This window comes from Polypterus senegalus, chromosome 13, assembly GCF_016835505.1.
Source record: "Polypterus senegalus isolate Bchr_013 chromosome 13, ASM1683550v1, whole genome shotgun sequence".
In the NCBI taxonomy this organism is placed as follows: Eukaryota; Metazoa; Chordata; class Cladistia; order Polypteriformes; family Polypteridae; genus Polypterus; species Polypterus senegalus.
The window spans coordinates 103959567-103973003 of NC_053166.1; the positions used below are offsets into that span (position 1 = coordinate 103959567).

Consider the following 13437-nt stretch of genomic DNA (forward strand, 5'->3'; position numbering starts at 1 on the left):
AAGGCAGCGGCTTAGTGAATATTTATTTGATTTGGTTAAAATGTAAAGATTTGGTATGTTCATGTCTTTTGAATATCTTTCTGTTGTTATTCAAGAAGTTTATCAGTCCCTAGTATTGTCCATGTAGACCACCTATATATAATGTGTCTTTCTCTGAGGAATTCCCAGACTTAGTGTCAATTATAATAACTAATTATGACAGGTTCCTAATAGTTGCCGACTTTAATTTTCATATCAATAACCATTATGACCTAAAAGCAAAAGAACTCATGAATCTCCTGCACACTTTTGATCTGAGCCAGCACGTTAGTCAGCCAACACACAAATGGGGGCAACACATTGGATTGAGTGATTACTAGAGGATTAAAAGTGGATGTGAGGCAGATCATGGATATCGGTTTGTCAGACCATTTTCTCTTACTATTTAATATTAAAATACTGATAGATAAAATTAATATTGTTAAAAACTGCAGTGGGCTGGTACCCTGCCCAGGGGTTGTTTCCTGCCTTGTGCCCTGTGTTGGCTGGGAGTGGCTCCAGCAGACCCCTGTGACCCTGTAGTTAGGATATAATGGGTTGGATAATGGATGGATGGATGGATATTGTTAAAAAAAATGCTTCTTTGACTCATCTGTATCTTTAAAGTTTACTAACATTTTAAGCAGCCAGTCTGTTTGTAGTGCTTACTACAATAGTGATAATAATGTAAATAGTAAGGTGGAAAATATTAATGCTAAAGTGAGAGTTACCGCTGACATAGTTGCTCCTGAAAAGACAGTTAAAAAATCCTCCAGAACTGTTACACCATGGAAGACCCAAAGAGTGTCTGATTTAAAGATATAATGCTGGAGAGATGATCGTAAAGGGAGAAAAACTAAACTGAATGTTCACCATGAAATGTTGAAGGCTAAAATAACAGAATACAAAAACATAGTCCGTCTTGACAGGCAGTGCTACTTCTCTAAAAATATAAATAACAATGCTAATAATCTGATAGTTTTATTCTCTATTATTGATCGTTTGCTAAACCCGGGTCACTCAATTGAATGCCACTAAAAAAATTCTAGTGAAACTTGTGAGAATTTTACTATATTTTTAATTACAAAATTAATGATATTAGAAATAATATAGTACATCCTCCCAATATCGATCCTATTAAATCCTGGTATTACATTTTAAGCTAATTAAATTCTTTCGCCAGGACAGATTTACCCAATCTATATAGAATAATTTCTAAACTGAGAGCCTCCACCTGCATCCTCGACCCAATACCAACAAGTTTTTTCAAAGAAGTATCCACCATGCTAATTGATAGTGTGCTTGACATAGAAAATTCATCATTGGATATGGAGGTCTTCCCAGACTGTCGTAAGACTGCTGCTGTTAAACCCCTGCTCAAGAAAAAATAATCTTGACTACTCTGTTTTTGACAATTTTAGATCTACTGTATTTCTAACCTGTGGCACAGTGGGTAGCGCTGCTGCCTTGCAGTTAGGAGACCTGGGTTTGCTTCCTGGGTCCTCCCTGCTTGGAGTTTGCATGCTCTCCCCGTGTCTGTGTGGATTTCCTCCCACAGTCCAAATACATGCAGGTTAGGTGCATTGGCGATCCTAAATTGTCCCTAGTGTGTGCTTGGGGTGTGTGTGTGCCCTGTGGTGGCTGGCCCCCTGCCCGGGTATTTGTTCCTGCCTTGCACCCTGTGTTGGCTAGGATTGGCTCGAGCAGACCCCCGTGACCCTGTAGATAGGATATAGCGGGTTGGATAATGGATGGATGGTTGTATTTCTAGCCTGCATTTCTGAAGTAAGATCCTAGAAAAGGCAGTCATTACAAAGCTAAATGATCACTTAAATAAACATTCTGTTCATGACAAGTTTCAGTCAGGTTTTAGAACAAATCACAGTACAGAAACTGAACTAGTTAAAGCAGTAAATGACTTGCAGGTTAACACAGAGAGAGGCTGTTTATCTTAGATCTGAGTGTACCATTTAATACCATTGATCACAATGTTCTTATAAATTGCCTTAATCAATGGGTGGGCCTCTCTGGCAATATCTGAAATTGGTTTTAATCTTACTTAATTGGTCGAAAAATCTTTGTTAGTTGTGGTAATTATACTTCGAAGACACATGATTTTCTGTATGGTGTTCCATAAGGACCTATCCTGGGTCCACTGCTCTTTTCAACCTACACGCTTCCATTAGGTCAGATTACCTCAAGGCATAACATGAACTACCACAGCTATGCTGATGACACACAACTATATTTATCAATAGCCCCTGATGACCCAACTCTCTTGGTACACTGACCCAATGTCTTACTTGTATGTCTGAATGGATGAGTAGTAATTTTCTCAAACTAAATAAGGAGAAAACAAAAATCTTATTGATTGGCAAAATTGATATAGTGAAAGTATTAGAAATAAACTTTATCCATTAGGTTTAAAAGTCAAGACAGAGGTAAAGAATTTAGAGGTAATTATTGACTCTGACCTGAATTTTAAATCACATATTAATCAGATTACAAGGACGGCATTTTATCACTTAAGAAATGTAGCAAAAGTTAGATTCCTTATAACTTTGCAAAATGATGAAAAATTAGTTCATGCTTTTGTTTTTATTTAACTAGATTTTGTTAGGGTGGCACAGTGGCGCATTGGTAGCACTGCTCCCTTGCAGTAAGGAGACCTGGGTTTGCTTCCCGGGTCCTCCCCGCATTGGGGTTTGCATTTCCTCCCCGTGTCTGTGTGGTTTTCCTCCGGGTGCTCCGGTTTTCTCCCACAGTCCTAAGATATGCAGGTTAGATGCATTGGTGATCCTAAATTGTCCTTGGTGTGTGCTTGGGGTGTGTGTGTGCCCTGTGGTGGCTGGCCCCCTGCCCGGGTATTTGTTCCTGCCTTGCACCCTGTGTTAGGATATATTGGGTTGGATAATGGATGGATGGATGGATGGATAGATTTCTGTAATGCACTCCTCTCTGGACTACCCAAAAAAGACATCAATCAGTTGCAACTAGTGCAGAATGCAGCTACTAGAATCTTAACTAATAAAAGAAAATCCATGCACATCTCCAGTTTTGATGTCACTACATTGGTTACCCGTGCCATTTAGAAGTGACTTTAAAATACTGCTTATGGTTTACAAAGCCTTAAATAATCTCTCTCCATCCTATATTTTGGAATGCCTTTCACTTTACACTCCAAATCATAACCTTAGATCTTCAAATGAGTGTCTGCTTATAATTCTAAGAGTTAAACTTAAAAGAAGTGGTGAATCAGCCTTCTGCTGTTATGCACCATAAATCTGGAACAGCTTTATAGTTTCATTTAGGGTAACCCTGATACTCTGTGTATGCATTTAATTATCGTTTTTATCATGGCTCCACAATTCGTACTAACCCCTACTTTCTCTGTTATTGTTTTACCGGTTTTCTGTGGTGACAATCTGTGCCACCACCACCTGATCAAAGCACCATGCAGTCCCTACATTGATGGATTGAAGGCCAGATGTCCACATGACCATCATCATCTAATTCTTCCATGTGAAGCCTGAAAACCATGAGGACTAATTTAGATCATTTATGTTAGGTAGAATGCCCAGTGAGGGCTGGCCTCAGAACTCCTGCAGAATTTTCTTCCAGCCCCCTGAAATTTTTTTTGTTTGTTTTTTTCTGTCCTCTTGGCCATCAGACCTTACTTTATTCTTTGTTATTTAGTATTGCCTAATCTTATTTTTATAATTTAACTTTTTCTAAACTTTTCGTTCTTCATTTTATAAAGCACTTTGAGCCACATCATTTGCATGAAAACATGCTATATAAATAAATATTGTTATTGCTTTTTTTTAGTGAATGGGTTAACTTTTTTAATCTCATGCTTTCATCAGGCAGCCAAAACTGCATAAAGGTTTCTCACTGATTTATTTTCTTGTATATTAAATTTCTCTGTATTGCAACTATAGCACAATTAACTTCACAAACCTTTTAGACTATCAAAGTCATGTCTAGACTAAATTTACCTGGTGTGAGTGTGTAAGGCTGTCTCCATGTGGAAGCCCTTAGATAGATTGAGTGCCAATTCAGGTTTGGTTCCTGCCTTTGGTTTGGTGCTGCCAGGTCAGAATTCTCTCAGGGCCTAATGTTCTAAGAAAAAGTGTTTTCTAAAATTATAGATGAATTTTGTCTTTACTTGTATTAGTTGTAACAGAAGGTATGCTACATCCATTTACAAAGCTTAAATTAATTTACCTAAGAAATGTATTGTGGCTTACACTTTTCATTGCCCATTTGCTTCCTTATCTGAAGCCTTTCTTCATTCCTTTTCTTGTTTCAGAGAGGAATCCTGAGCTACAGCAAAGAATTCTTAGAAAACCTGCTCTCTCTCTCTCTCTCTCTTTCCTTGACACCCTGCTCAATCAGCTTCCTACCACTTGGCACAATATTGTTTGCTTCTGGTTTTGTAATAGCTGTCAAGCTTCTTGTACAGTTTACTATTTCTTTCTCAGAACCCTCCATGGACTCACTCTGCTTCACTTCATTAAGGAGGCATGTGTATATAAAAAAATTTACACACTGATGTGTGCTGCATTTTAGACTTACTTTCCATTTAAAGATCCCAGTGTACCAGTAATATCTGAGCCTCAACCTGAAACACTGAACAGGAAAGAAAAATAAGCAAATACATACAAACAAGCAAACGTTAAACCTGTGGATCTAGTAAGTGGTCGGCATTATCAAAATCTGACATCATGATGTGTGAAGTGATGCCCACCATCTCAGAGGACAGTAGAGGTGGCTCATCTTCCCCTGCAGGTAGTGGAGCTGGTGGTGGATATGGAGGCCGTGGAGATGAGGGGGGCAGCACCGGCAATCTGGAGAGTCTCATGGTGAACATGCTTACTGAGAGAGAACGACTACTGGAGAGCCTGAGGGAGACTCAGGAAAGTCTGGGAACAGCCCAGCTCAGGCTAAGAGAGCTTGGCCATGAAAAGGACTCTCTCCAGAGACAGTTGTCCATTGCTCTTCCTCAGGTAAGTTTGCAAAAATGACATTCAGACCAATTTGTAATGAGTATACCCACACATAAACAAGAGTTTTCTTACACCATCTGTGTTGTTTTCTTTCTTTTTATTCTATTTTTTCCAGTCTTGGTCCTGTTACAGACAGACAGACAGACAGACAGATAGATAGATAGATAGATAGATAGATAGATAGATAGATAGATAGATAGATAGATAGATAGATAGATAGATAGATGTTAATGACATAATATGTATAACAAATATAGGATGAAAAACTACAATCCTATAAAGATACTTGAGTAGCTACTTTATGTTCTATTACGGTTATGGTAAGAGGGAGGTAGTGTCATTAATGGATATTAAGTAAGCAAGAAAATTATATGTAAGTATTCTAGAAAATTGTTTTTTGGGTTTTACAGCATTTTAAATAAAAAGGCTAATTTTAGGTTGTATGAACATAAAATAACTGCAGCCCTGCCCTGTGTTAATTTATATCTAACATGTATTGCTGTGGGGATACTGTAGGCTAGAGCCCCATGTAACCCTTTACATAAATAAATAAACAGGGTTTGTAAATGAATGAATGATTAAATAACGGAATAGATGTTTTTGATCACGGGACACACTTTAGCCATGTTATCTTGTAGCAAAATATACATAAACTTGTATTGTCTATTATCTCTATTTTTCTGGTCACTTCCCTTTTAAAATTCACATATGGACATTGTTCTTCCTCTCTTGTTTTCATTCTGTAAGCACGAACTGCTTACTTTCAGTACAGTAAGGTTTTGAATATAAATCTTAATATGATATAATCAAGTAAGCTACTTGCAAGGTTTTAGTAGGATATGTTTACTTAGTACAGACAAACCCACCATGCCCATTATGTCATGTGGAATATGTGCATGATGTTGACCATATATTAAATGCTTTGTCTTCTTTTGTCTACAGGAATTTGCTGTGCTCACCAAGGAGCTGAACCTCTGCAGAGAGCAGTTGTTGGAAAGAGAAGAAGAGATTGCTGAGCTGAAGGCAGAGCGAAATAATACACGGGTATGTCAGTCTAGAATGTACTATATGTGGTCAAAGAGCTGAGATCAATGAATCCCATGTTCCATTATTTTCTGGAATACAGTTTAGTTAGTATACTTCAATTGGGTTGAATGCCCTCTTCTTTTCACAACTGTTCTAATGTATAGATATAAATTAGGCAACGTCACTTTTTCAGAGTGGTGTTTAATTACCGTGTTTGTATATACAGAAGAAAGGCATTGAATGCATTGAAAGCAATAATTAGTATATATTTCTTTGTTCACAGAGGCATGTTTATTAAGAGATTATGTATAAATCCCTGTGCAATGTTTTATCTTTTGTTGTTATAGTTTAATTCTTTGTTCTTGCTTATAAGTTGAGACATATGCTGAGCCAGCCAAGCAGCTTTCTGATAGTGCTTCTTTCTGATGGTCTTTCCTTGTTCACTTATCAGTTGCTATTTTTGTACATTTTGTGTGAGGATGTTGAATACAAACATTTAGCATCCCACAAATCTAGTCTGTCTGTAGAGCATTCAAAAATAACTGTAATTATTAAAAATCAAGACAGATATATAATTTAGTGAACAATCTTAAAAAGCAATTTATTTATAGTAAAATGAATTCAGTTTTGAAACATTAAACACAAAAACTGAGTAGTCTTTAGACAATTACAGTACAGTGATAAATATATATATTTCTGCAGGGGCCTAAGAAAATATTATAATAACACCATTATATTAATGAAAGACATGAAAGGATGTTCAAAAATATATTTAAATAGAAATCAGAAGAAGATACATAACTCCAAACTTAGTGAACATTTGTACTATATTTTACAAAAACCAAGGAAACAAAAAGTATAGTCAAGAAAACTAAAGTAAGAAGTCAAAACAAGCATAAAGAAAAGCATACCACATGTAAATTATTTTATCCAATGCCATATAATCAGGAAGTGCATGATCTTTGACTTTTATACCCACTATTCAGTGACATAATGGGTCATGACCTTGGGTCGTCCTGCATAACAATTTAGCTAGCAACCATACAAATACAGTCCAAAACGATGGCACCCACAAGAAAAAAAATTAAGTTGAGATAAAACATTGAAGGGTGGCGCAGTGGTAGGCCTGGGTTCGTTTCCCGGGTCCTTCCTGCGTGGAGTTTGCATGTTGTCTGCATGGGTTTCCTCCCACAGTCCAAAGACATGCAGGTTAGGTGAATTGGCAATTCTAAATTGGTGTTTGTGTGTGTCCTGTGGTGGGTTGGCACCCTGCCTGGGATTGGTTCCTGTGTTGGCTGGGATTAGCTCCAGCAGACCCCTGTGTTTGGATTCAGCGGGTTGGAAAATGGATGGATAATACAATGAAATAAAGTTTTTAAACAGATCTACTATATAATAAAATGCTATGGTCTGTGTGTATACACTGTCGCAATAATGAGACATACTCTGATAAAGATTTGGGGCAGCAACCCGTATATTATGGTATCCTGGCTGCAAAGTTGTTTTTTATCAAAATAAACAGCACTGATGTGCATACAAATGAGTCCAAAACAAGACAGAGGATTTAGGAAAAAAGGGACAGGCTTTTAAAGGGGAAGACAGGAAGTGAGGTCATAAGGATCAGGCTTATGTTCTTTAGCCATTGGTTCGAGCCCAGACATGACATCACAGGGGCCAGAGCCGGTAAGGTCTCCTTTGATTGGCTCGCTCCCGGAAGTGACATCAAGAGAGCCAGATGGACTCTCCTGGGAGTGGTCTACAGGAAAGAGAGAAAAAGAGTCAGTGCACTCTGCCAGCTCCCGGCATGCCTCCCATGCGCACGTGTGTGACAACACAGATCCTCAGAGCAATCTGATTGGTCAGTTTGTCTTTGGTGACATGATCGAAAGAAGAAGTGTGAGTGTGAAACTCACAAGTAGGAGTAAAGGTGCAGGAGACACGCTGAGATTTATCTTCAAAGATGGGAAGTATAAAAGTGAACAGAAGGTGAACAAGGTGCCTTGAAATGACAGAGTCTGAGAGATTCAGACAATGCATTGAAGGTATACTTGGGGTTGGTGATACCAAATATTTTTACATTATTTTCTATTACCTATCTTTGACAGGTAACATGCCTAGTTTCAAATACATTTTTAAGGGGCTAAATCAGATTCAGCACATGTCAAAACCATTGAAGCATTAATGACATACCAAAACAGGGGAATAGTAAACCAGTAAAAATTTTAAATGAAAACCAAATCATAACATAAGAAAACTCACTCCCCCAAAAATGTACAATCTCCAAATGTGCCTTAAAAGAAAAATCGGCATAAAAACAGGGCAATAAACATGAAGTCCTCAGGACTGTATCCCTTCTAATGAACCAGGTAATCTTTTAACCAACCAGGTACCAGATTGATGAGAATCACAGACAGGATTTCAATCTTTTCAGATGGATGTCTCACGCTTCAAGCTACACCCCCTACCTGATTTTGACTGTAGGAGCTGTCTATCACCTATGATCAGCAGAATGTTTAGCTGGGAGCCCTGCCTTCATTAGGTGCCCCTGAACCAGCTGCTTCTTGAAATTTGATCCTAACAAGGTACTCGGCCAAGACAGATATTGAAGGATTATCAGAAGGAAGATTCAATGAATGATGTTGCAAATTATTGATATTCAAGAGTTGACATTTTCAGTGCCAAATGTAACAAGACGTTTCTTGAGAATGCTGCCAGGCACAGTAACTCATACCAGATAAAAATAAAGTGAAATCAGCATACTTTTTAAAGCGATCAACTATTACCAAGATAACTGTTGTGGCCCAGGAGGACCAGAGGAGGGCTTGTACCTCCTCCACACCGCGAGGGGGCGTCCATCCTGGTTACGCTGGTGGCCTCGGGTAGGGGGTATGGAAGCCCAGCCCTGTAGGGGCCCATGGCCACCGCCAGGCGGCGCCCCACTTCCAGACCATCATCTGCCACACCTGGCCAAAGCAGGAACCTGGCTGGGACGCCCAGGAGGACCGGAGAAGGGCCTGTACCTCCAACAGACCACGAGGGGGTGCCCGCCCTGGTTACGTTGGTGGCCTCGGGTAGGGGACATGGAAGCCCAGCCCTGTAGGGGCCCGTGGCCACTGCCAGGCGGCGCCCCGCTGTCTGAACAGCCCTGGAGCCCAGCACTTCTGCTACACCAGGAAGTGCTGGGGGGAAGACGACAGGGGACACCCAGACGGCTTCCGGGTGCGCAGCTGGCACTTCTGCCACACAAGGGCGTGTCTGCGGAGGAGTGCCGGTGAGCAGCTGGGGCCCATCCGGGTTCCCATAAAAGTGGTCGCCTCCCAGCAGTCTGGGCGAGAGTCGGGAGGAAGGAAGACGAAGCTGGCGAGAGGACAGGAGGCTGCCAGAAAAGGACTGTGTGGCCTGGACTTTGGGGGATCACCAAGATATATTATTTTTAAAATTTACATCTGAGAAACCCCAGGATTACCAAATATTAAAGACCCATAAACACATTCATAAGCTTCTTCACTTAAATCAAGTAGCACATAATATTGCCCTATCTCTATCTGAAGTAATGGCATTTTTCTGTATGTATTTAATTCTTTTTAAAAGATCATCAATAGATACTATTATTGTAGCCTCTAAACATTTCTCCACAGGGAGAATTGATTCAGTAGAAATTACTTCATCAGGTTTAAACACCCTAGAGAGAGTATAATCTTCTTCATCTGTTCTTCATCTCCCCGGTAATAACAGATGGTGAAGTTAAAAAAAAAAAGAAAAAAAAAAAGAATAAGTAAGATTTTTGTGATTAGTAAGAAAAATAAATGAAAAAAGGGTTTTCTAACCAATGCTGCTAAACTTCCAATGCTAATTAAATAGCTAAAAGCTAAATGTTGCCATGACATAACTCTGATCCATGATGTTTACTTTTGGAATAGAAGTCACAAGGCTGAATAAGTCTGGTATCTAGACATGTTTGGGACAGAATTTTAACCAAGGCTAATTGTGTCGACTTCTGTGATAAATTATAATTCAGTAGTGGGATGTTAAAAAAGAGGCTAAATGAAATTTTCACAAGTTCAAAAGCTTTGTGATCACACAAATGATTACTTATTGTTCCTAGCGAGAAAGTGACAGGAGAGATTTCTGAACTGAAGTTTCTAATAAACTGACAATAATAATTGCCAAGCCTACAAACCTCTGAGCTTGTTTTATACTTTCTGCAGGCTTCCAGTTTAGACGGACTTACGCTTTAGAATGTCCCGTGGTCAAACCTTTTCTTGATATGTCATAACCTAGAAATAAGACATTTCTTTATAAAATTCACATTTTTGTAATTTTACAAATAATGAACTGTTTTTATAATCTTTGTAATACTTCTTTTACATGCTCAATATAAAAAGACAAATCTTTAGAACAAATTAATATATCATCTTTACAAATCAACATATAATTATTCAATATGTACATCATGAAATATATCACACTGCAAAAAAAGCAAATTTTATTGAGTGTGTTTGTCTTGTAATATGTAATTATTCTTAATAAAATATATGTTTACTTAAGAAACAAAACAGGCAACAGATATTTTGATTTGGTTTTAGAAAAGGTCTCTTAAATATCTTATTTTGCAAAGATCTCTTTTAAAACCTTAGCTTTAAGTAATAAGAAACAAAACAGGCAACAGATATTTTGACTTGGTTTTAGAAAAGGTCTCTTACATATCTTATTTTGCAAAGATCTCTTTTAAAACCTTAGCTTTAAGTAATACTACATCTTGAAGAAGCATTTTTAACAAGTGAGAAATGTTTTAATACATCATGATGTTTTGGAAAGGTAAGCATCAAGATTGCTAACCTTTTGAGAAAAAATTACTTGCATGATTCAAGAATAAAAAATACACTTGGGACCAAACTGAGCAATAGCTCATGCAATTAACACTACAAAAGATGACAATAAAATATCTTTTATACATTTTTCTCCACTTTATTTAACCATAAATGCATTACACAACTTCTTACACAATGAAAATAGAACTGTGGTTTACTATTTCATTTCATAACTAACGACTCAAACACTTCCATTGAATGAGTAATGGCATTGTACAGTATGATTATATTTTACTAGAACGTTTTTGCCATTTTTGAAGCTGAAATAGTAGCATGATGTAAAATCCACAAACTTTTTAGCAATCCCCAAATATGGTAGCTAGTGCAGAATAATGAACTTCTGTCTTATAAACCAAGTAATTCCTGGTCCATTCCTGTGAAAACAATGGCTCTGACTTGAAACAATAAATAGCTAAATTATCAATATAAACATCCATCCAGCTATATCCTAACTACAGGGTCATGGGGGTCTGCTGGAGCCAATCCCAACCAACACAGGGTGCAAGGTAGGAAACAAACCCTGGGCAGGGTGCCAGCCCACTGCAGGGCGCACACACACACCAAGCACACACTAGGGACAATTTAGGATAGCCAATGCACCTAACCTGCATGTCTTTGGCAGGAAACCAGAGCACCCAGAGGAAACCCATGCAGACACGGGGAGAACATGCAAACTCCACGCAGGGAGGACCCGGGAAGTGAACCTGGGTCTCCTAACTGCAAGGCAGCAGTGGTACCCACTGCGCCACCATGCCACCCCTCAATACTGTATAAACACTTAAAATATAAAAATATAAACAACAAATATTTGTCAGAAGTCCTGTGATGAGTAGTTCGTGGTGCAAAGCAACTTTTTAAATTAATAATCCAATCCTGGTAATGTGCAGTATTGGGATTGGGTGCGGGTGTACGAGTGTGCTTCACTCTGGGGCTGGTTGGGGTACATGGCTGAGAACTTATACACGTGTGAATGTAAGTGTCAGTTAGGTACCTCATTATTGCCTCGCATGGAATTGCGTCTTACACCCAATTAAGACAATATAAAAGGAGCCTGCATGGCAAAGAGGGGGATGAAGAAAGGAAAAAGGTTCGAGAGAGAACAAAAGCAGAGGTTAAATTATTAAATTTTTATTATTTATTTATTAAAGCACATTTAAAACAACAGAGGTTGTGTCAAAGTTCTGTACAAAGAGGCATTAAAATAAACACAATGCAAACAATTATGCAGAAACAGATTAATAAAACAACCAATTATCCAACATCCACCACAATCCCATTGTGCTTATTGAAAGGCAGAAGAAAACAAGTAGGTCTTAAACCAACTTTTAAAAACCTCAGCAGAGAATGAAGACCTGATGTTATAAGGCAAGTCATTCCAAAGCCTAGCAGCAATAACTGAGAAAGCCCTGTCTCCCCTAGAGTTCAACCGAGTTCTTGGAATTACAAGGAGTAGTTGTCTAGATGACCACAGTGCTCTCTGTGCCACATAGGGGTGAAGGAGGTCACAGATGTATTTTGGACCAAGACCATGCAAGGCTTTGAAAATAAACAAGATTTTAAAATCAATACAACACCTTATCTAGTAGCCAGTCGAGAGAGGCTAAAATCAGGGGAGATATGATCCTTTTTTTCTCAACCCAATTAAGAATCTAGCTACAGCGTTTTGAACCAGCTGAAGGAGCGACAGAGCAGATTTTGGCAGTCCCACATATACATAATTTACAGTAATCTAGCTGAGATGTAATAAAAACATAAATGACTGTTTCTACGTTCTTCTGTGAAAAGAAGGATTCTATTTTAGAAATTTGCCTCAGTTGATAAAAACTAGACCATGGAGATTTGTTTTTCAAAAAAAAGTGACTCAAAGATGATACCTAAGTTTCTGACATCATTATGAATCATTGCTGCCAAGGAGCCTGAGTGCTGATTTCAACTGCAGATGTGGTAGGACCAAAAATAATGATCTCTGTTTTATTTTTGTTTAATTATAAGAAATTTTGGGCCACCTAATATTTAATAGCCTCAAAGCATTTCAACAGCTTTTTTACAGATGAAGTGATGTCTGGACTAGGGAATCCAGTAATTGGGAGCCCAGGGTCCCCGGACATGTTCATGCCCGCATTCCCGGGAATGAAACTGCTGTAATTCCCGGGAAACCGGGAACGGCCAAGCTCACATATATAGCATGTAAAAGTGTAAAATTTGATCAAGAAATAAGAGTTATAGTTGAAAATAATTAAGTGGCATGGTTTTTTGGCCCACGGTGTAGTGTGTTACAAATTAATTCAGTCAACCAGCAGCAGTCGTCAGTCTCCCGGCTCTGACTTACACTGAGTACAGTGGACTGGGAAGAGTCTGCACTCTGCAGCTCATGAATGCTGGGACAGAGCAGACTTCATTGACATCTGTCAGACAACAGCATTGAACAGCAACTTGAAATTGCAATATGTCAGTCTGTTGCATCCGCATTATCTGTGTCAAGAAACTTGCCATCACAGAATGATGACAAGAAA

The 13437-nt window shown here is 38.6% G+C and overlaps 1 protein-coding gene across 3 annotated transcripts in view; it reads left to right on the plus strand.

Annotated features, from left to right (window-relative positions):
- The window catches only part of ppfia3 (PTPRF interacting protein alpha 3), a 403490-nt gene that overhangs the window by 71164 nt on the left and 318889 nt on the right, over positions 1 to 13437 (plus strand). For all 3 annotated transcript variants that reach the window (XM_039776518.1, XM_039776521.1, XM_039776519.1), the window contains exons 2-3: positions 4331 to 5027; positions 5970 to 6071. In XM_039776518.1, coding sequence (XP_039632452.1) covers positions 4746 to 5027; positions 5970 to 6071 — 384 coding nt within the window. In that variant the 5' untranslated portion in view covers positions 4331 to 4745. The remainder of the gene's footprint in view (positions 1 to 4330; positions 5028 to 5969; positions 6072 to 13437) is intronic.